General features: G+C 39.4%; 1 protein-coding gene across 1 annotated transcript in view; it reads right to left on the bottom strand.

Moving 5' to 3' along the window:
- Nucleotides 1–19,598: 19,598 nt before the first annotated feature.
- LOC110483908 (little elongation complex subunit 2) overlaps nt 19,599–21,573 on the bottom strand; it is a 59,037-nt gene continuing 57,062 nt past the window's right edge. The window contains exons 25-26 of the mRNA XM_021554147.3: nt 20,854–20,976; nt 19,599–19,964 (exon numbers count right to left, since the gene is read on the bottom strand). Of these exons, the coding sequence (XP_021409822.1) occupies nt 19,905–19,964; nt 20,854–20,976 (183 nt within the window). The 3' untranslated portion in view covers nt 19,599–19,904. The remainder of the gene's footprint in view (nt 19,965–20,853; nt 20,977–21,573) is intronic.

Here is a 21,573-nt window from a genome sequence, read left to right as displayed (position 1 = left end):
CCCAGTGATACATAAAAGGTGAGCAATAGCTGGTCACTGACCAGCTTAGCAAATTGTGTCTGAGAATATTGCTGTGAAATATGCATTACAGCACCTTCAGTGACAAACCACCTGTAAAAGCTTTGATCTTCAATTGTTCTTCAAAGCCTCAATGCTAATTTGTGTTAACTGCATACTTTAAGAAAATTAATATAAACAAATACCTCAATTACCAACAAATGAAGGGTAAAAACAAGAAAGATTAACGCACTAATTGAACATTTAAAGCTTTACATAGCAAACTAACTCTGAATGACAAATAAAAAAGCTGTCACTGTTAAAATAAGTCTGATAAACAAGGCAGATTTGTTTTTCTTCTTCTATGTTTACAATAGCCACCTTTCTTTCCAATCATGTCCACAGAGGTATTTCCCTTTTCTTCAGCATATTGAGTTTATTGTAGACAACACAATTAATATCTTTTTCCAGCAATAATGGTTCAGGACCCCTCTGAAACATTTGTTCTGCAAAGTGACATATTGTGACAAGCACAATGATAATAGGGAAATATGGAAGTCTGACAGAAGTATTTTACTCCCCATTTCCACTAATGAGAATAAAAACAATGAGAGACACCTATCAAAAAATTGCAGTAAGCAATTCATTTGGTTGAAGCACAAGCAGTGCTTTTTCTTTCCTTACATCCCTTTCTCTTACTTTGCTTAGAGCAGGCTTTTCATATTTTTCTTCATTTTGCTTTATATTGTCAACCAAGAACAGAGTTCCTGAGGAGACAAACAGGGGGTAAAGAAGACAAATCTGTCTCCTTTGTGTGAGAGCTGTAGGCCAGAGTTATCAACTCCTCTGCTATTCAAGATAGATTTGCATATCCAAGGCCACCCGAGGCAGAGAAGGCATTTGGAGTCTGATTTTTTTGTTTCCACTAGAACACATCAGGGAGCTAAGAAAAATAAGGAAACTCTGAAAAAATACAAGTAACTGCTGAAAAAAAAATAAAAATCCAAACCACCACAAAACTTCGTGGAGGGGAAAAAACCTTTTGCTCAAGAATTCATTTCTTGAAAAAAAGACATTTTATACATAATTTGTAAATACTATTTTTAAAGACTCTTCACTGATAGAACTTGGCACTAGAACTGCATATTGACATCCATGCTGCTTCTCTCTGGATTCGGGAGTCAAGGAGGATGGAGCAGCCAGTCTGCAAACAGGTCAGTCACTTCCCCAGCAGTCTCGTCCCAAGCACACAGACATGAAGCCCCTGTGGTGGGTACACGGTGCATCAACTCTCATTAACACCTACTCTTTGGTAGTGCTGCAGAAATGTCACTGGTGAGGGGTGAGGCTCCAGTACAATCCATCCCTAGTTGCAGTGCTTTTCTTCTTACAGGTACAACACTGGAATTGATAGATCTCATGATAGCAATGCAGTGCCTGCAGAAATTACTTTGAGAAGTGTTCTCAGGAAAATCACAAGTAGTACAAATACGTTTAAGTTAAAGTTCACTTTATGTATATCACATACATACCAGGAACGTGCATGTAACCTACAGGATGCTCTGGAGACTGTACACATTCAGTACTTCATTAACCACAAGTGCCAGCTAATTGGCTGCTAAGCTCTGCTGCTGCCCCGTTACCCACTGGCGCACGGGCTTGCGGAGCTTCTCGTGCACTACATTTCCTCCCCAAATCCATTTTCAGTGCAAAAAAGGCTGCCATCTATAATGGCATAGGAGTACTCTGGCAGATCAAGGTGCTATAAACCCAATGTCCTGCCGAATTCCATTCCTCAATAGATTCCTCAGAAGATCCCCATTCTTGTCTGCTGCCCACACTGAACTGCTGTTAAAAAAATCATCTTGACTTCCACAGAAGATGATGTGTAATTTATTCTTCATATTCTGAATGTTATAAACACCTGTCTTAGCTAGACCTGGAACACTACCCAACCGCCCAAACAGTGTATATATATATATATATATATGTATGTATATACAGCTAGACCATGCTACAGAAGAGTTCTTAGCAAAAAGCAGTACACAAAGACAACATTTGTTTCAGCAACTTAAAATCACTGTTCTGAGTCTAAAGTTTTTAACCTGTGATTTGTTTGGTTTAAAAAGAATATTTGTAGAAGTAACATTTTCATAAACATTTATCAGTAGCATGAGCAATTAAACACTTCCTAGAAACCATTAGATCTATTCATATCCATATTGCACATTAGAGAATTCTTCTTACATTAATGATTTATTAATTTATTTCGGCATATTTTCCAAAGAAAGCAAGGAATGTAAGTTTGCTGAAATAGAATCTGAATTGAATTTGCATTAATTTATCAAATATGAAAATAGAGACTATTTTAGTGCAACACAATATATGGTTGAGGAACAAGGCAAAACAGACAAAAGTCAGAACAGCAGAGTCATGTGAGCCAATCACCAAACCAGCTGATTTTTTTGTTTTGGAGATTTTGTGTGTGTGGTTGTCTTAAACCAAATATTTCTTGGGGTTTTTTACGTATGTTTTGAATTATGGGGCTTTATACAGTAGTAGGACATATTTTTCAAGTGTTTCTGTATAACAGGCTTTCTGAAGGAGTGTATTAAAACTACCTCCCACACAAAATCAAGCAGCCCCCCACAAAGCCTCTCAAAATCACTGATCCACATGGCGCTGAATTTAAAGAAAAGGAAGAAAGCCACCACCAAATACTCAGAGATCTGTTGAAATACAGGTCATAGGTATTCATAGCCTAGTATGTGATTTGCATGCTTTCTTATATGCTGGAAAATATTAGTAAAAATGCCAATGCCAACCTAAGAGGAGAGTTTTGCTGTGTGAGACACTGGCTGCCAGCAAGTAAAGCATCAGAACTCCCTGTCTGACCTATCCAGTGCTTGTTGAACAAAGAGTTAAAGGTTGATAGATGCAAAAGGGTGAGAAACTGAAGCAGAACAGAGCAGAAACTTGGAGCAGCTCAAGCTTTTCCTCATCTATTTATACACCACCACATTTCTTCTCATAATGGTCTTTCTCACATGGCACATTAACTATTAATGTAGTACAAAAACAAACCTGTTCTCTCTTAGAGGCTTCCCAGAATTGGTGTGACTGAAGTGAGATTCCTCCCTCGGTGCCCAGGCTGGATTCTTCTAATCAATTTCCTATCTTTAGGATAGCAGTGCTAGAAGTGAAGAATATGGCCTGTAGCTCCTAAAAGTAATTGGAGGGCAAGGCACAAATGAAAATCTGATAGCACTACTTTGCAATCCTACAATCCATCAAGAGAAGCAAAACTAAAATTCACATAATTAACATAACTGGTTTTTAAACCTATGAAATTACTTCAAAATGAGAAAAGGTCTAAGTTCTATTCTTACTCCATCTGTTTCATAAACATTATGACTTTCCAGGTATTAAAAGACTAATTTTCAATGGCAAAAAAATTATTCAGCAGGGAATCTTGAACAAGAATATGCAAGTCACACATCAGGCTATTCTGCAGGAAGAGGATAAGCAAAGAACACACATATATAAAACACTTACTCTGTGAATACTTAGCATTCTTTCAGGATGAAGAATACATCATAGCACCAGATGGTAAAATTGTGCAAGTGCCACGAGACACGTCCTTGGAAGTACAATGTCCCAAACCAGACACTAAGGATAATTGGGATCAGTTTCAAGTAACTCAGCACTTTCTCTAAAACAAACCAGTTCATAGGTGTCACAGCATATGTCACAGTTGAAATGGCCACAATGCACAGAGTATTCATATGCCCATACAATTTCAGAAGGCTTTAAGCATTCCCCCATACAGAGTAACACCATATCAGAAGGCTTCAGCCATCTGCCCATACAGCATAACATCACTTCAGGAGGAGGCAAGCTCTGCCCTTCTTGTTCTTTATCCCAGCCTTTCATACCCTTGTGTTGATGCATCACACCTGTGTGCCTCTGTTCCCTTTGGTGGCTGGGCAGTGCCCCTGGGCACTCCATGGCTCATTGCTGTCAGTGCTGCTCACCTGCTGCTCACAGCTGCACCCACTGGGGATGAGGCTGGGCTGCAGCCCCACTCCCAATTACCACAAACTGTGTGCCTACACATAGGTATATTAATAAGATTTCACTGCTTTTTCTTCCATTTACAAGGGTCAGCTTTCAGAACAGTTGATTCTTTAGCCCAGATCTTGTCAATGTACTGCTTTCTTTCCAAAAACTCTGTACTAGAGGAGAAGCTGCAGGACAATGTGGGTCCTGACAGACTCTGTATGGCAGCACCTGCCTTGGTTTGCTTGGGAGTCACTGCTGGGTCTTTTCCAGCCAGTGCTTTTCAAGGAATAGCTTATTTCACCCTCCTGGACAGAGGCAACCTGCAATGATTAAGGCAATAAATGCTTTATCACCTGCATGAAAATATACAACACCATCAACTATAAAGTTTAGCTCTTCTTTGAAAATGAGGCTGCTGAGTCCATTGCAATCAGCTATAAATTATAAGGCAGACATTCAGAAATAGTAATTCATAGCCTTTATGAAACTAGAACTCTAGTTTTTTAATCATTTAAGGTTCTGTTGAAAAAGCTGCTAGAAAGTTACACTAAAAAGATAATAGATAACAGACAAGGTTAATAAGTCTCATGATAACTGCCTTTAAGGCTGATCTCAGTAATCAGTTCTTTACCCTATGTTTTTCTGCAAAGATTTATTTTGCCAGGGTTGGTCAACTCTCTTACACCTTTTAAATTTCAGTTCCTAAATTAAATATGCTAAATACAACCCTTCACAAGGGAAACAAGCCTGTTGCACATAATGGACATTTTTTCAGCTAATGTAGATCAATATGCTCAGTATATAGGTGCTCAGACAGATCTACATCTGTCCTGTATTTGGTATAACACTTCATTTGCCATAATATTTCCTTTTTTGGCAGGTGTTCTTAAAAATATTATCTTACAAAAGTCAGTGGGCAAGAAGTTGGATAGAAAACTGACAAATGGAGGTTCTAAAACTGAGTCCAATATACTTTGTTTGAGAATCAGTGAAGTAATAACATTTTCATTTCCATATGCCCCTTTAACTTATAGAAATGCAAGAACTTCATTTATTTTTAATTCACTTTGGAAATATAATGAAAAGTATTATTTTTGAGCCGATACAAAGTCTCCCTATTTCTTCCCATCCCAAATAATTTTATAAGCATTTCCTCAACAGCAGCTAAATGTAGAATTGGGAGAGCTTGAGGAGAATTTAAAGATATATGTAAAATTAAAGTCCTTCAGTTGTAATGTTATTTCAAATATTCAAATGTTCAAAGACAGTAACATAGCACCAGAAAATTAACTATCTTAAAATTCATGTCTTTTCTAAGCTCAAATGGATTAGCAGCAGATTTGAGGTAATTAATTATAATTACAAGTTTCCTAGGGAAACGTGTATAATAGACTCATTAAGTGAAATGTTACATTTGTTCTGTGTTTGATTCTCAGATTATTTTAACACAGTGCAACATTAGTTAAAGTTTTTTGGGCCAGACACCTTCACTTATACTGAACAGTTGCTCCTTCAATGAATAGCCCCAACTGACTTGAAAGCAAACCCACTTGGGCCGTTAATTAGACATTTTCAGCCTATGAAGGTAAAATTCATTCCTTCTCGGTCAAATTCTGTGGTGTCTATTGAATGTCAGTCAGTGGGAGTTTTTCTCTGGGAAGGACCATTGAATCTGCCTCACAGTTACTTCCTGATACTCTCTTCACTCCTGACAAAAGATTTACCACCTAACCAAATATCTAACTAAATAGCACCTGCACAGTTTTGAAGTAGTCTTAAAAAAGGGCGCAATTATGTTTAAATTTTTCAATTATCTTCTGTTTGAGGCCATTGCTAATCAGAGAAGTATTTTACATCCGCCTTTCGTTATGAAGACATAAATGCCACTGAACTTTTTATGAACTGAATACACAGAACACTCACTGCAGTCATTACTACATTCGATACATGGAGAATTCCACACAGTTATTAATAAAACTCCTCATACAAGTCACAGCTCTCAGTCTAGACAATGCTAGGAACACGAAAGATGCCTCTTGATGTATGCAAAAGATCCCTTTTTGCTGCCCATGTACCATTGTCCTCAGTTTGAAAGTCAAGGGAAACTGATGATGCACTTGCTGCAAAAATGAAGTAGTGGCTAATTAAACCAGAAAGGACTATTTATTTTATGGTCTTCTGTGCTCTCGGGAAGTTCTGACGCACAGACGACAAATTAAACAACGATTCATTTTGTGTCTGTGCTTTGAGAACCATGCCCAGTAAGATTACAGATAGGCCAGTGATAGGTCCAGCAGGGATTTCTACCAATTAAGCTTCCACACTCTGGGTGGGTTGAGGTGTTTTGTGAGCCATGAGTTATTTTTGCACATTTCATGGGTTGCAGTGGATAGCCACAAAAAGGCTACATTAGGAGCAGTGTTACAGGCTTTGCTCAGAGCCATCGTGTGTTCCTGCAAGTCCAGAGCTCTAAGAAGATTTCAGTCAGAGAACTGAGAATGCTTAGTTCTCTAATACTATCAAAAGGTTGATAGGCGTGCTTTTACTTACCCAACCTTTACATTTCTGCAATCAAGAGGGAAAAAGAAAAGATTACAAGGTTTAATTGAGAACAGATACAGCTAGATGATGCCAGGTTTTGTTCTACTGAATATTTATGTTTTCTCCTATATGTCACCTAGCATCCCAAGAAGCTATTACTCACAGTCTCTTTGTAGCTAAACCAGAGCTTTCACATTACCACCTTATTTTTTTTAAAATGAAAGGTACAATTTGTATCTGTTCTACACAGAAATAATGGTAATATTTTAGGTATTTTTATCACATGTTTTAGGAAACATCAATTCAAAAAACAATGAAATGAACAAATTTTGGGCGTGTCTCTCAGTAATACGAATATCCTATTTTGTAGAGTGACAATTCAAAGTTACACACACACAGAGAATTCAGTAAAGGCAGTTTTCCTTTGATAGTTCTACAAGTCCACCAGATCACAGCAAAAGTATCAGTGTATGTATCCACAGACAGTGTGATATATATCACACAAGTGTGGCACATAGCCTGAATATTGTATTTTATGATCACAGTCCTCTAAAGATAAGGCAATCCCTCTATTATACCTTTGTTTTCCCTTGTACAGAGCAAAGACCTGTCTTTGGCACAGTAAACATTTTGGCTTACGTTTTAAGCATATTTTGAAGATCAGATGCTTTAGAGAAATGGTAAACTTCATGCTATTGTAAAAGCACAGAGTCTGGTGTTGCAGGCAAGGCTGAAATACAGTCCCAAAATGCAAAAGACTAATGAAAGAAAAAAGCAAAGCCACTTTGATGCAAAACCTATACAAGATGGAATATACTCTATCAAGAGACCAATGGAAGCAAAAATTTACTGAAGATCATGGGGCAGATTCAGACAGTTGCTTTGATTTCAGATGTCTGTGAGGGAAGCATGAGTGGAAACAGAGATTTGAAAGTAAAAAGAAAGAATGGATAAAGCCACCCTGCCTGAAACAATCACATTTTTAAATCACAAAATACCATTTCAAAACAAATGAAAGAATTTATTATTAAAACCTTGTTTTTAACCATTCATGCAAATTACCCAGTTATAATTTCCCCTTCTCAGGAAGGCATTCATATAAGAAACAGAAAAAATATATAATTAAACAGGATATGTCTAAAATTTCCATGTTCCACAAGATTTTATATGTTTATTTTACCCTTTTGTTAATGCTAACTGAAGTCTTAAAAAGCCTCAATAATTATTTTCTGGTAAAAATAAGCCAGAACTACTACTAATTTCCTGTTATCACATACCTCACACACACATCATAGAAACAGAGACACACCTTGTTTTGCTGTCCTAAGGCCAGAAGGGGAACCTGCACATCTGCTGGGATTCATGTTTGGCTTACCGCCTGAAGGAAAAACCTCCTTCGGTCAGTCTCAGCATAGAGCTATTTTACTAAGTTGATACATAAAACTAGGCTTTCCTCCAGTTAAACAACAATAATTTGTTTTAGTTTGATAGGTCTTTCTAAATAATGGTGTGATCAGTAAACATCTGGCTTCTTCCTAGCAGATTAAGCCTCCAATGAGGAAAGCGTGTTTATAATTCTAATTTGAAACACAGCACATTAATATGCTGATTCTCATAATGTTTGCCTTAACCTGTTTGGAGAAATTATGACTACAAATATCTTGTACACAACACCTCTAAACTACCAGCTTGTACAAACAACACGAGAGCGGCTGCAGTCTCATACAGATGATTAGAACCACTTCAGAGGCAATCATGATTAGCGCTTTGGCTTGAAGCCATATTTTACACATAAACAAAGCATCTGTTTCTGAGTTGCTGTCCCAGGCTAATAGACCCACCTCCACTATTACTAATAAGCTCATTCAAGAGAGCCAGATGGCCTATCTGAAACAGCCCCGGCTTCTTCCTGAGCGAGGCAAACCAGAGCCATGGAGGCAGAGCTGGCTCTAAACCGTATTTCCTTGGGCTCTAGGAGCCAGTAAAACAGGGCATAAACTGGCTCCACTAAAAAAGAATACAAATGCTGGTACCATCCATTATTTAGAATTGGTGGGAGGCCAACATCTGCCCCTCCAGAAGATCCTTTCATGTAGGTACGATGAAGGAAGATGAAAAGTACAGCGCACTTCTGCAGGAGCCGGCGCACTGCAACGCTCACTGTCCCCATCCCTTGCGGGGTTTTTTTGCAGACTTTGCAAATCCCTGCCTGCAGCCAGCACTCCTGCTCAGCTGTCTTTGCTGTACATTATGTGTACTTGACAATTGGGTGGTTTTACATATTTAATAAAAGTGTCATATTTAATTAGTAGAACTGGTCCTAAAAAGGATCTTTTGCTCCTTAGCAGCAACAGAAAATGTTGAGAACCAAACAGAGCAGCACTTGGCTCGTCCAGTTCTAAGACCTCTTATTTTTTAACCTGTTTTCTAAGTTCTCATTTAACTAGTTCAGTTTCTAAGTAGATTACAGTCAAGATGCTCCACAAGCCAAGGAATTGATGCTGCAGGGAAACCCATCACTGACCCAGCCTAGGAAGACTCCTTATATTTTATTTCAAAGCAAACAGACAGGTGAGAGTCAGTGACAGAGAGAGATGGCTATATAGGTCACCTGCCCTAAAAAGCACATGTATAAAGAGAACTCAATTTCCCCCCTTCCACTATGATGCCCAGACTGCTTTATTCTACTGTGCTGACAACTGAATTTCAGCAGAGTGTGTCTGCATGAACTATAGAAGACAATTCACTACACCAGGAGCAAATGAACTTCACTCTAAGAGCAGCAGCAGGTCACATCACCCCTGCAAAAGTAAGGAAGTTTTGCAGAGATAAAGTCCTTTCAGAACAGCACGGCCACAGTGAGCATCCTTCTTATGTGCTACTATCCTGAAGCTACAGACAAAAAAGTCCTTTACTTCTGTCTCACGGGGATACCAGCAGAGTTGCAAAGATATAATCCTCCCCAAACACAGTTCTCCTCCCCCTCCCTCACCATCAGAGACAGAAAAATGAACCACTCTGTGAGAGGAAAAAACCTCATGGAAATGTGCTGAAACAATTGAGGCCTGTCACTCCTCTTCATTAAAGGCAGGTTCCATGGTAGTTACTGAAGCTCTGTGGGATCTCTTGGGATAAAAGCTAGAATAAGATGTGTAAAGTATTGTTCTTCATGTCTTTTTGCCATACTGCCAGTCTTGTGAGCTATGAACACAGGGCATTGTTTGATTTAAAGGAAAGCCCTGAAGAAGTCACATTTCCGTGTCGAGGTCAAGAGTGACCCCCACCCTGTGCCACTGTCCACACCAGCAGCTGAGAACAGCCTGATTTTCCTCAAGAGCCCAAAGGATTTACTGCAAGGTGCATAACCACAATTGTCCTTCTACTGCAAGCTGTTTTTCCTTGAAGCGATTAATAGAGTGCAGATAAGCAGGAGTATGAGATTTGAATTTAAAAAAAAAAAACTCTTTCTGCATATCTAGAAATGTAAGAATGCACTGCCTTATGCATATGGAAAGAACGACATGTATGTTCCAGGTTTTCTCTTTCTTCATATTTTGAATTGCACAACACCAGATGTTTTGTAGGGGGAAAAAGAGATGGGTTTTTTTTCTCACTGAGGGATAGAAAGAAGGGCTAAGTAGAAAAAAGGAAAAGTGATCAGAAGGAAACCCCTTTTTCCAAGAGGAAAAGCAGGTAGAGGGTTCTTACAAGCTTCTTATAATTAACAAATTCATAGCAGTGATATCAAGCACTGTCTGCACCAGGCATTACTGAGACCAGCATTCTCTTACATTCTCTGTACCAAATGAAGTTATTTAGAATAAATCTTTGGGATTCATTCTACCCTCTGAGGAAGCTGGTTTAACAGAGCAATTTGGAATGAAGTCTTAATCCAGCAAAATATCATGTGCCCAGAGCAGCCCGTTCCAAGGGACACTAATGGATTTTCTAGAGTTTTTAGAGGAATTCAACCTCAGTCTGCTACCTGTGGGGGAAAAGGAAAAAAAATCTCTTTGTAATTTTGACAGACTATGACATTCTCTGTATCACTGCTGGACAATTTCACTCTGACAAAGAGTCTTTCCTCCTTTGCCACAGCACCCTGCTCTACCAAAGAGAATTTTCCCATGGTGCCACTCAGTCCTTGCTTCCTCTAACACTGATCATGATCTTATCAATTTTATCACAGCATAGGGATTTTCAATCTAATGGAAAATCTCAATGTGTTGCCATTTTTCAGAGAAGCCTTCAGATGCTATTTCCACTATTAATCTATTTGAGTAAGAGCACACCAGACATATCGTGAGACAGTGTGAAACATACACTATTACTCCTTTTAAGCTGAAGACTTTGAGATCTCTTTGCTTATTACTCCTCACCAAATGGTAATGCACAATTTATTTAATGCCTACTCTGTGTGTGCTGAATTAGTTCACAAAGCTGCTGAGTGTCCCTTGTGAGCATGTGCTCCATTTGCACATGTCAAGCATCCTGGTCTATTTAGTCCTATCCCAACTGCTTAATGTCTGAAACAGAAGCATCCACTACATTCTGCTTGATCTAAACAGATAATTTAATACCCTTGGACAAAAGGGACCTGGTGTTTTGGTAAGCTCCCATGGGTCTAACTATCACAAAGAAGAGATTGTTGAATACACACACACAAAAAAAAAGAGATAGGAGGCAGGCAGTCTGATCTTTATGACCCACTGATTATTCCGTCAGTAAGTAGCAGCATAAATCTAACTCCCGATCTAACAAAATACTATTTTACTTCCCTTTACTCTATATTTTATCTTTTATAGCCAATAAAACATTAAACATTACAAAAGGTTATGTTCTCACCAATATTTTCACTAAATGACAATAAATTCCTAGTTGAGCCAAGCAGACATTTCAGCAGCAGCTACCCTGACTTTTCTGGACACTCTTCCTGCAATTCCCTCTGAATACACTGGCACCACTAATACTGAGAAAGCCCATCTGGAAAATGTGACACTGAATTTGAATCAGTGTAATGACCCTCTTAATGATTTAATGGCAAATCTATACACTAATACAAAGCTGAGCTCTTTTCTAATGACCTGGGCAGTATTTACCACAGAAAGGAAAATTCCTTCCTTAACCTTGCCTTTTTGAACATCCCCAAGTACCAAAATCAGTATCAGCCTTCTTAACTGATCTCCTTGAGCTTTAGATCAAGGCTCTAGGCTTGTTCTCATTTTTTACTCTGTGAGTTAAGAGGAGAAAATGAAAAGAATTGTAGATTAAAAAAAGGAAAAAGGTAAAAAGAAGAGTGATGAAGGTAGTTCAGAAGGATCAGGAAGGGAGGAGACTACACCTTTAATCTGCTCTCAAAGCAAAGCACACCATTTACCTGGACTATATGTGTACGAAAGAGATTGCAGAACAGATCTGAAAAATGATACACATTTCATGGCCCATGGATTTGGGAGAGAACAGCAGAGCACACAGTCATTTCAAAACAGATACAGAAAACCCCCACTCAGAACCATCAATGACAGAAGACCCCTAAAAGACTGAAGATTGGCCAAAGAGCAATGGAATGACAGACAAGATAGTTCCCCTACCATGGCACAAGACTTGCCCAAATATTTCAGCCTAACAGGTTCACTCATACACCAACTGCTCCATTTATTCCACAGAACATTGTATATTGTGCATTGAACTGTGCATTCTCATCTGAGCTGCCTTGTCCCAAGTTTTCAGATTCACTCTTGCCCTAGTGCAAGGTAGGACCAAGACCTGCAGCTGGGACAACTGTGAGAGTACTTGTCCACCTGGGGAAATAATTCAGATACACAGGCTATGAAATTTGGGTCAAAGCTTCAAAACACATTTCCCAGGCAGCATTCACGCTGAAACATAATCATTAATGTTAATCAGTCCTGAAGAACTGAACTTGGGAACTGAAAACACTTAATGAAAACAGCTCATCAACTGCTGTAATAGGTTTGCTATATCAGGAATTACTAAAAAACATAGGTTTTATGGTTGGTTATTTTTTATTTTTTTTTTTTTTTTTTAGTTTTAAAAATAAGAAATTAATCTCTGATTTAAAAGGAAAACAGACAGAAACTGAGGTAAACTAAATTACATGGATAATATAATACAATAGATGAGGAGAAAAAAGGGAATTGCAATCAGATGATTTCGTCCCACAGAGTGTTTATTTCTTTTCTTCTATCAGCGAGTCCAAACTGCTGCCAGAGTAATTAAACAGTGAACAGTACACCTTGGTAATACTGTTTCAAAGCATGTACTCATGTCTACACATGAACTATGTAGCAAATGTTAACTAGCACTTTGTTGGGGGGAGAAGAGGACAGATATAAAACACATAAACAAACTACTGTGTTAATCCTGAATCAAGAGCAATTTCACAATCAATTTATGCCTATTTATAATTGGTGGCAACTTCTTCCAGCTATGATTTTTACTAAAACAATGAGATTTTCTAATGACCTAAGAATATGTGATGACAAAGATTAAGGTAAGAGACAAAGAAAACTGGAATCAAAAAGCCAGGAGGTCTGCAAGCCCAGTGTTTGCCCTGTTTAGGAGAAACTCTGAACAAGATCACTGGGGCACTGTCCTGGCTGAAGGGCCTGCAGCACTTCAGAACCTGATAAATGCCTGATGTTAGGAGGCAGTCACACAACAGGAGACTCAGCCACTGAAAGCTGTTTAGACACCTAATTCCCATTGCTGAAAATGTCCTGGAGCTTCCAGGACATTGGAGTGCCTAATGCTTTACACTGCAGACACAGACCTGAATTTACAGCTGACTCAAGGCTCCAGCTGAGCATTCTACTCACACAGACACTTCAGGGAGGCCCTTCCTGGATGCATCACACCAGGGCCCCAACGTTCCTTTCCCATCTCAGCGATTTCCTCCCGTAAATTGCACACCGTATTCCCTTCTTTTCTTTCTAATATTGACACAGAGCAGATCATTCTGTCTCTGTACTCAACTTCCTGTCCTAAAATACAGTTCTTACGCACAAAGCCTAGAGAGGCGGCTCTGCAGCTTATTCATCCAACATCAGGGTGTTTTCTGAGCTATGACCTCCACTAATCCAAAATATCTGCCACACAACTGCTTAAAACAAAAGAAAGGCAGATTGCAAATTTATTTCCTATTTTTTATTCTACTAAGTGAGAGCTCCACTCATAACACACAGTCTGAATGTTTTGTTAGTTCACCACTTACCTTAGCAGCGTTCGTTATTTTCAGCCTTGTGGCTCCCATGCAGATCTAATTTCTTGTTCTAAAACACTGCATTAGCATTATCACCAATTACAGACACAGCAGTTTATTTCTGAAATAACTGCACTTCTGATTTCTCTCTACAATCCTGTCTCCATATCTACGGTAAGAAATGGTGGAAGGAGAAATAACTGAAAAAGTCCCATCCCATTTTATTAGGTTTTTAAACATTTTTCTTCTTCATGGCACCCTCAGATTAATACAGCTCATGTCCATGCAGGTTTTGAACCAGAAGGATATCTAAGCCCGTTTTCTCAAAGTAAAATAAAATAGACCAAGGCAGAAGAGGAACAGAAAAAAGAAAATTGTCCCATCTACCCACATCAAACATGTCACAAGTGATAGCTGAAAGCAACCAGAATATAAAAAGCAATTCCTTTAGTAACACTTTCTCTAGTAAAAACCCAAACCAGGGCAAACAAACTCTGCAGTATTCCAGGTGTAATTATAACTCACATCAGCCTCTTTTTGCCTTGATTTACCCTAAAGATTTACTAAAAAAGATATTTTTATATAAAGTGTTTATAGCCAAGCTATTAAAACCTTGACATGTTGAGTGCATTTGCAATATACAAAGTTCCAAGAGACCGGGAAATAACCCTCCTGTAATTAATCATTTGCAATAATAGCACTACAGTGCAGTCACAGACCAGAACCAATACAGAGTACAGTCTCTTTCCTGCTTGCAGGGAAAACCTTCCTACAATGAGGAAGAAAATTCAGAACTAAGAGTTCACAATAAAGCCTAAAACACACATAAAGAGCTCCTAACACCTGTTTTTTTGTTGTTGTTTTTTTGAGTGTGGGGGGAAAACTGGACTGGGAAAGAATTTAAAACCCCTGTTATCAATCTATTTGTTGTACAATGTCAACTGTTGCTTTACTGATGCATTTAAGCACATCATTGTTTGCATATTTGTAATAAGTTAATTGCCATATCTTCTGACAAACAAAATACAATTTACATATATATTGACAGAAAGCTTAGAAAATAATAGAATTTAATGATTTTTTTTACAAAATGTTAGCAAAAATATTTTCCCAGAATACTTACCCATCTTTATTGCTTCATAGATCAAAAATACTTTAGTTTTTTTTTTTTTTGTTTTTTTTTTTTTTTTTTTTAAATCTATTAAAGCTACCTTAAATAAAACTGTCTCTTTCATGGAATGTAATCACAAAATATTTGCTAAGTTCAGCATTTAATAAGATGCCTATTTTGAATCTCATAATTCATCCTGATCTTAGTACAGAAGTAATAAAATAGATTCAATGAGTATCCAACAGCAATATTAAAAGCTGGCTTTCAGATAAGTTCTGTGTATACTTAGAAATAGGCTTCACAAGCCTTACATTTTATTTTTACCTTACAAGTAAAATATTACCTGAAAATAAGTCAGTATGAGCCAGCCAGCTAAGGACACCTAGCAGAGGAGAGTACTGCCCACATTCCATAGCTGTTATTCAATAAGGAGTCACAGCAATAGTCTGTGTTCCAATCAACCTTCTTAAATAGCTACATATGGTGTTGGTTGTTTTGAGTTGTTTTTTTATTTTCTGTGTTCAGCATTAAACAGGACCTTACATAAGCCATACTCAAAAGAAGATTAATGAATATCTTCTTTTCTTGATCCTAAAAATGTATAAGATGAACTTAAACAGCCACCTCACATAGCAAATTCTTTCTATATTAAAATTTTAAAAACATTGCCTATTGTGAACAGATCAAAGTGAGAGGAAAGAAGGATTATTTATGAATATATTGAAATATCTCCTTTAGAAAAACTACTTTAGTAACACATATTTTTAATTAGCAAAGATAGTGGAAAAGCAACGAGTGTGCAATGCTCACAATTTTTATATTATGAACACAGCAAAAGATATGGGGTTGTGTTTAATTTTCTACAGAAAATAACAGTATACCTGATTTAAGTTAGGAAGCAGCAGATAATTTCGAGATCAAAACCCTTCCTTTAAAGAAAAGGAAGAAAATTTCTTTACACTTATTGTCATTATTAACCCACTCTTTGAAAGGTTCTTTGTAGAAAACCTCTCCGTTTTGGAAACTCACAACATGATTAGAACTTAAGAAATCGTTTCGTTTGCCTACACCTAAAGAGAGCAATTATTAAAATTGGTGAAGTATTTCAGAGAGGAGAGCAGTAAAAAAATACTGGAAGATGAAACTGAATTTTTGACACGACGGCTTAGAGTCGGGGAATGTAAATGTTTGGAGAGAGCGGAGCTCAGACGCGAGGAGAGCGGTCGCAGCTCCCGGTGCTGCGGTGTTCGGCTGCGGGGACGCCTTGGCGCTTTCTCCGAGCTCCCTCTGGTGCGCGGCCGCTGCCGGTGCAGCCGGAGCGGCTCAGCCCCGAGCGCCCCCGGGCACGGCTCCTTCTCCGACCCGCAGCACAGAAACGGAGACACGCCGGACACCCGCCCGAACCAAAACCCAGCTCTGCTGCTCGGGGTGGTGCGACTGAAGGTGCATCTGTCCGCACTGCAGTGGGAAAAAGCTGCACTTGAGGAACAATCCCTACAAACAGTCCAAGCAGTGTTCAGGGAGCAGACATTACCCGTTTGAGAAACGGAAAAATAGACAACTTTTTAATATTAATTAAAAATGTGTTTTAACAGCAAGGACTCAAAGCTTCCATCTTGCAAGGAGCCCTTTCTTTTACCAGAATGCAAATGTTGGCTTCAGTTTTGGCTGAACTACGTTTAAATTTAATTAAACCATTCTACATCTGACTCTCACTTGTAAAACATCTTGCATGACTCCTCATCAATGCACAGCACTAATAAACTGCTTGTTTATAAGATGTTTAGGTGCTGTGCAAATGAAGGCAAGAATTGCAGAAATAAGGAATATGGCTTAGTACAAGCATGACAACTATTCTTTAGTGATGTTCTGTTACTCTGAATTGGACTGTTTAGACCTTGATTTAGAAAAATTCCTCTGAATTATGAGTAAGGGAGTTCTGAAATAAACAGTAAAGTCTCCCTTATACATAGGACAAGGAACCACCTCTCCATGTTAGAGACAACACTACTTTCTTAGTAAGTTTAATACTGGCCTAGAGGCACAGTTCTTTAGCTCTATATTCCAATGCCTGAGATAATAGTAGGTCTGGTAAGAAACACATCAAATTAAATTCTACTGCTGCTATTTGCTGTGCAATTTGGGGTAGTTAAAGAAACAATGCCTATGAACGGTAAAACTTCTGGTTATTGTCTGTGCTACTGGAATGGGAACACCAAAGAGCAAACACAAGAAACTGAATCAAGATCTGACCTGGAAAAAATTTCTTCACAGATTCTTGGGACAACAAAGACTGGGAATAGCAAATTGGAAGGCTTGAGTTTTGGTTTTTTGTGTTGTTGTTTTTTTTTTTTTTTCCTCCTACTTCTGAACATAAATAGATAATGGTCTAAATTACATTATCAGCAACTGAAATTTTGTCTTTAATAATGTATTTAATTTGCCATGTGGGGATTTACTAATAAAATGTTGCAACACTCTCAAATGTCATTCTTCAAGGTATTCCTATCTTTCAAAGTCTTGGAGACCTGATTTTTGCAATACATCACGGACAGAGACCCATCTTGCTTATTAGCAAGGCTGCAACCAAACAACAGGATCAACATCAAAGCTTGGAAATTTATTCCTATCTGAAGCATCAATAAGCCAGTAATTAAAAAAAAAAAATCAACAATGCCAACAAACAAATTGAATTTCTAGAAATCTTCTAGATATCACAGGAGACTAATGTTCTTCCTAGTCTAAAATCAGTAAAAATAGTCCTGGCCTTTGAAATCCTGCTGGTTTATTTAACATGGTGTTGCTCCTGAAGAAAAACAGCCTGCAATTTTGAACATCCTGTGGCAGTGAGGCAGAGCATGCCAGCCATCAAATTCTAGTTGTTCATTCCACAGACTGGAAAAATGCTTGCTGTTTGATTTCTTTTATAAGGCCACATTTGAGCAAGCAACATTTATAGAGATGACTTACCTAATTAGATTCAAAGAGTGATTTGCTATCTCAGCAATAGTTTTTAAATGTACAAATCTAGACAGAGAGGCATTTTGTAAACAGGTGTGAATGACACTGCTCCATCAGGCATTAAATTGGAGTCGCTTGTGAAAAATTGTATCATTTGTGCATTTAAGTTATCAATATTTTACCAATTGCAGTATTTTCACACCAAATATTTTTTGTGGTCTACAGCCAATGATATTTTAGCAAAATCTCTCACCCTTCTAATGGTGGCATCAAACAGCCTCCTTGTGTGCTTCTCATCTCTGAGGAGATCAAATTTATCTCTGGGGAGTACCCGAGCCTTTGAAACAGACAGCTACAAACCAGATAATGACAGAGGGGAAACACCTGTTAGTTACAGGCAGTTTTGCATTTCCAAAGGAGCAACAGCTGTGAAAAGAGGAAAGCATTTTACCTCCCGAGAACTCTGAGATACTTGTACGAAGTTGTGCTGAGGATGCGATCGCCGGCCCCCGAGAGCCGCTGCCCTCAGCCTCCACCCGTGAGGGCAACGCGCCGCGCTCCCGGCTGGGCGCCAAAGTTTCGCTCTTCACAGCTTTTCCCCAACACTCGGGTGCGAGTTTCACGCTGTAGCAGGAAAAGGTGTCTCAGCAGGACAAGAGCAGCGCGTCCCACTGGCTCTCGAGTGGGCCGGGTGGGGACGGTCCGCGGCGCCCTCGGCCCGGCCCCGCCGCGGGAGGCGGCAGCTCGCCCCTCACGCCGGGCAGCGCCTCCCGCGCTGCCGGGCACGGCTCTGCGGAAAACACTCCGGTACTGACGGGCTGCTCAGCCTCAAACCATTCCCCCTCGCGGACAGGCACACCAAGGGCGCCCGAACGCTGAGGGGCGATTCAAGTGTTGGCCCCACAGACAGGCAGAGAGGGCTATGGCTCAGGTTTCAGTGGCACTTATATAGGGGAAAGATGGTCACACAACAGTCAGGGTTGGAAGGCATCTCTGGAAATCATCCAACCCGCCCGCCCAGGCAGGGTCACCTGGAACAGGTGACACAGGAACACGTCCAAGTGGGTTTGGAATGTCTCCAGAGCAGAGGACTCCATGACCAACCCCACGTAGCTCTCCCAGTGCAGTGTGAAGTTCTTCCTCTGCTGAAGTGAAACTTCTTGTGTTTTAATTTATGGCCACTGCTCCTCATCCTGTTGCTGGAAACCACTGAAAAGGGTCTTGTACCATCAACTGGCAACCACTTTGTAGATGTTTATAAGCGGTAATTTCATCCCCTCTCAGTCTTCTCCAGACTTAACAGGCCCAGATCCCCCCGTGTCTCCTCATCAGAGAGATGCCTTAATCATTCCCTTAATCATCTTTGTGCCCTCCACTGGATCCACTGCAGGAGCTCCATGTCTCTCTGTACTGTGGAGCCCAGAACTGGACACAGCACATCAGATGTGGCCTCAGCAGGGCCAAGGGAAGGGGCAGGATCATCTCCCTCAACCAGTGAAGAGAATGGTTTTGGATGTGCTGACAAAGTGAATCCTTAAACAAATGAAGGGCTTGAAGGAAGAAGATAAGTTTTCATCCACAACTAGTGAACCTGAGGAGGATGGAAACAACACAGAAAATGGACAGCAAGAGCTAAATACATGTCAACTGTTCAGACAGTTCTCAAATTAAGGTCTGAAAGACCTGCACTCTTAAAGTAAAACGTCATTTTTATTTGTTTTATTAGAAACATTGCACAGAGAGGCAGAGCTTTTCACAAGCACCTGTGAGCCCATTTCTCCCTGGAGGGTTAGTGTCTCTGGCTATACACTGTTAGGACCTTTGGCAGAACCAAGCACAGCTGCCAAGAGGGGCATGCACAGCGCAGGGGAGCAAACTGCAGCAGGGCTCTGGCAGGGAAAGTGCAAGTCAAGTCAAGGGTAGCTAGGAAATTCAGGTTTTCTAGGATTACAGTAAAATGAAGAGCAAAAAAGGCATTTCTTTGGACTTGGGTTTCTTCCATCACAGTTTTCAGTCCTCTCCACCACACAGGTTCAGCAGTGCCCTCTGGTAATCCCCTTTTGTGTCTTGCTGTAAAGCAAGGGAAGAAAAATACAAAATACATATCAGAAAACAGCCAGAAAAATGTGAAAGCATATGAATTATATTCTAAACTTGTGGGACAGTCTGTGATTCACACTGAAACCTTCTCAGCCTGGAGGAGACTATTTTGACTGAGTTTTACTTATGTGTGAAGTGAAATTATTTAATCATTCTTGCAATACAAATGCAAGGCGAAGAAGAGAGAAATCTGGGTATGAGAAACACAACAAAGGAAAGCTGAAGAACTTGATTCTGCTGTCTCACTGATCACTGCAACTAGGGCACTAGTAAAAAAATTTGCTAATAATCTACCATTGACACCTTCAGGAAAAGATTCTGGGTTACGATTTTGACTCAGATTCATCTGCATAAGGAATAATGTAACATATGCTGGTGTTAGGGTAAAGTTTAGCTTTGAAACAGACACACAAACTCTTTACCTATGCCCCAAATCAAACAGAACCTAGCACCTGTAGATCCTGTCTAATCACAGAAATGGACAAAAGTCACTAGCTAAAGAACCTTCCCCCTGAGCCTTCTCCTTTCACTGAAATGAAAGGCAGTAGCAACTTAGATGCTCTATTTTCATTCAGCAATCACAGAACTATTGACTCTTTATCTGAGGTTAGGGACTGGTGAACACAATTTTCTTTCAGAACACATCAGTTGATTGCACAAAGCCCACTGTCAACAGGCTGACAGGAACTGTACCAGCCGTAGACTGTGAAGACAAAGGTGGGTTTTCCCACAGTACATAAATAATAGAATACTCTCACTGTGGCCTCTAACACACCTCCCATGAATTCTAGTGGCACCACAAATCCAATGAAGACTGCTGCAAAGGCCCATGATATAGAACCTAAGGTGAAAAACTTGCCTGGATGAAATAGTAGAGGGATTTTCCATATTTCCTCTTGAATTCACTCTTGATTTTCAGCATGTCTACCTCGCAGCGGGATACCATAATCCTGATCAGGACCTTGTCCCGGGTTCCCTTGCCCTACAAGCAGACACACATTCAGAGCTGCAATAGCTGAAATGTTACCACTAATTAATGGTAGGACAGCAACAGGCAACCAAGACAAGCAACAAAAGATACAATGAACAAATCTTCTAACGAAGGTCATTATTATGATCCAAGAATTTGAGCATGAATGTACCTTTCTCATCAGCAGTGTTTAACCAACTTGCAGTCACAAATTTAGCTTAGACTGTAAGCAGCACTTCTGGCTCACCAGGTCTTCCTGGAATTGCCTAATGCCTGTCACCAGGTGTTTCTCTTCCATCCTGCTTCTTCACAAAATGCTTTGAGGCCAATTTAATATCTTATTTTGGTATTCAATGAACAGCTTTTTCTGCTATCAGCTCTTGGTTACATGCAAAAGATGTGTCTAATTTTGCTAATTATAATCAACTGATCTAATAAAGATCTTTATAATGGGACCCTTTCCTACATTTCCCTATACCAGAGGAATCTGAATAGATAATCCAGGTTCATAAGTGTAAAAGAAAGCTTTTGAACAATATTAGGTAATTGTTAATTTATTCACATGCCAGTCACATTTCATATGAACAGAAGTTCCTAACAATAACAACA

This window comes from Lonchura striata, chromosome 11 (assembly GCF_046129695.1).
Source record: "Lonchura striata isolate bLonStr1 chromosome 11, bLonStr1.mat, whole genome shotgun sequence".
NCBI lineage: Eukaryota > Metazoa > Chordata > Aves > Passeriformes > Estrildidae > Lonchura > Lonchura striata.
Note: the sequence above shows the minus strand (reverse complement) of the source record. Positions and strands in the feature narration are given on the sequence as shown.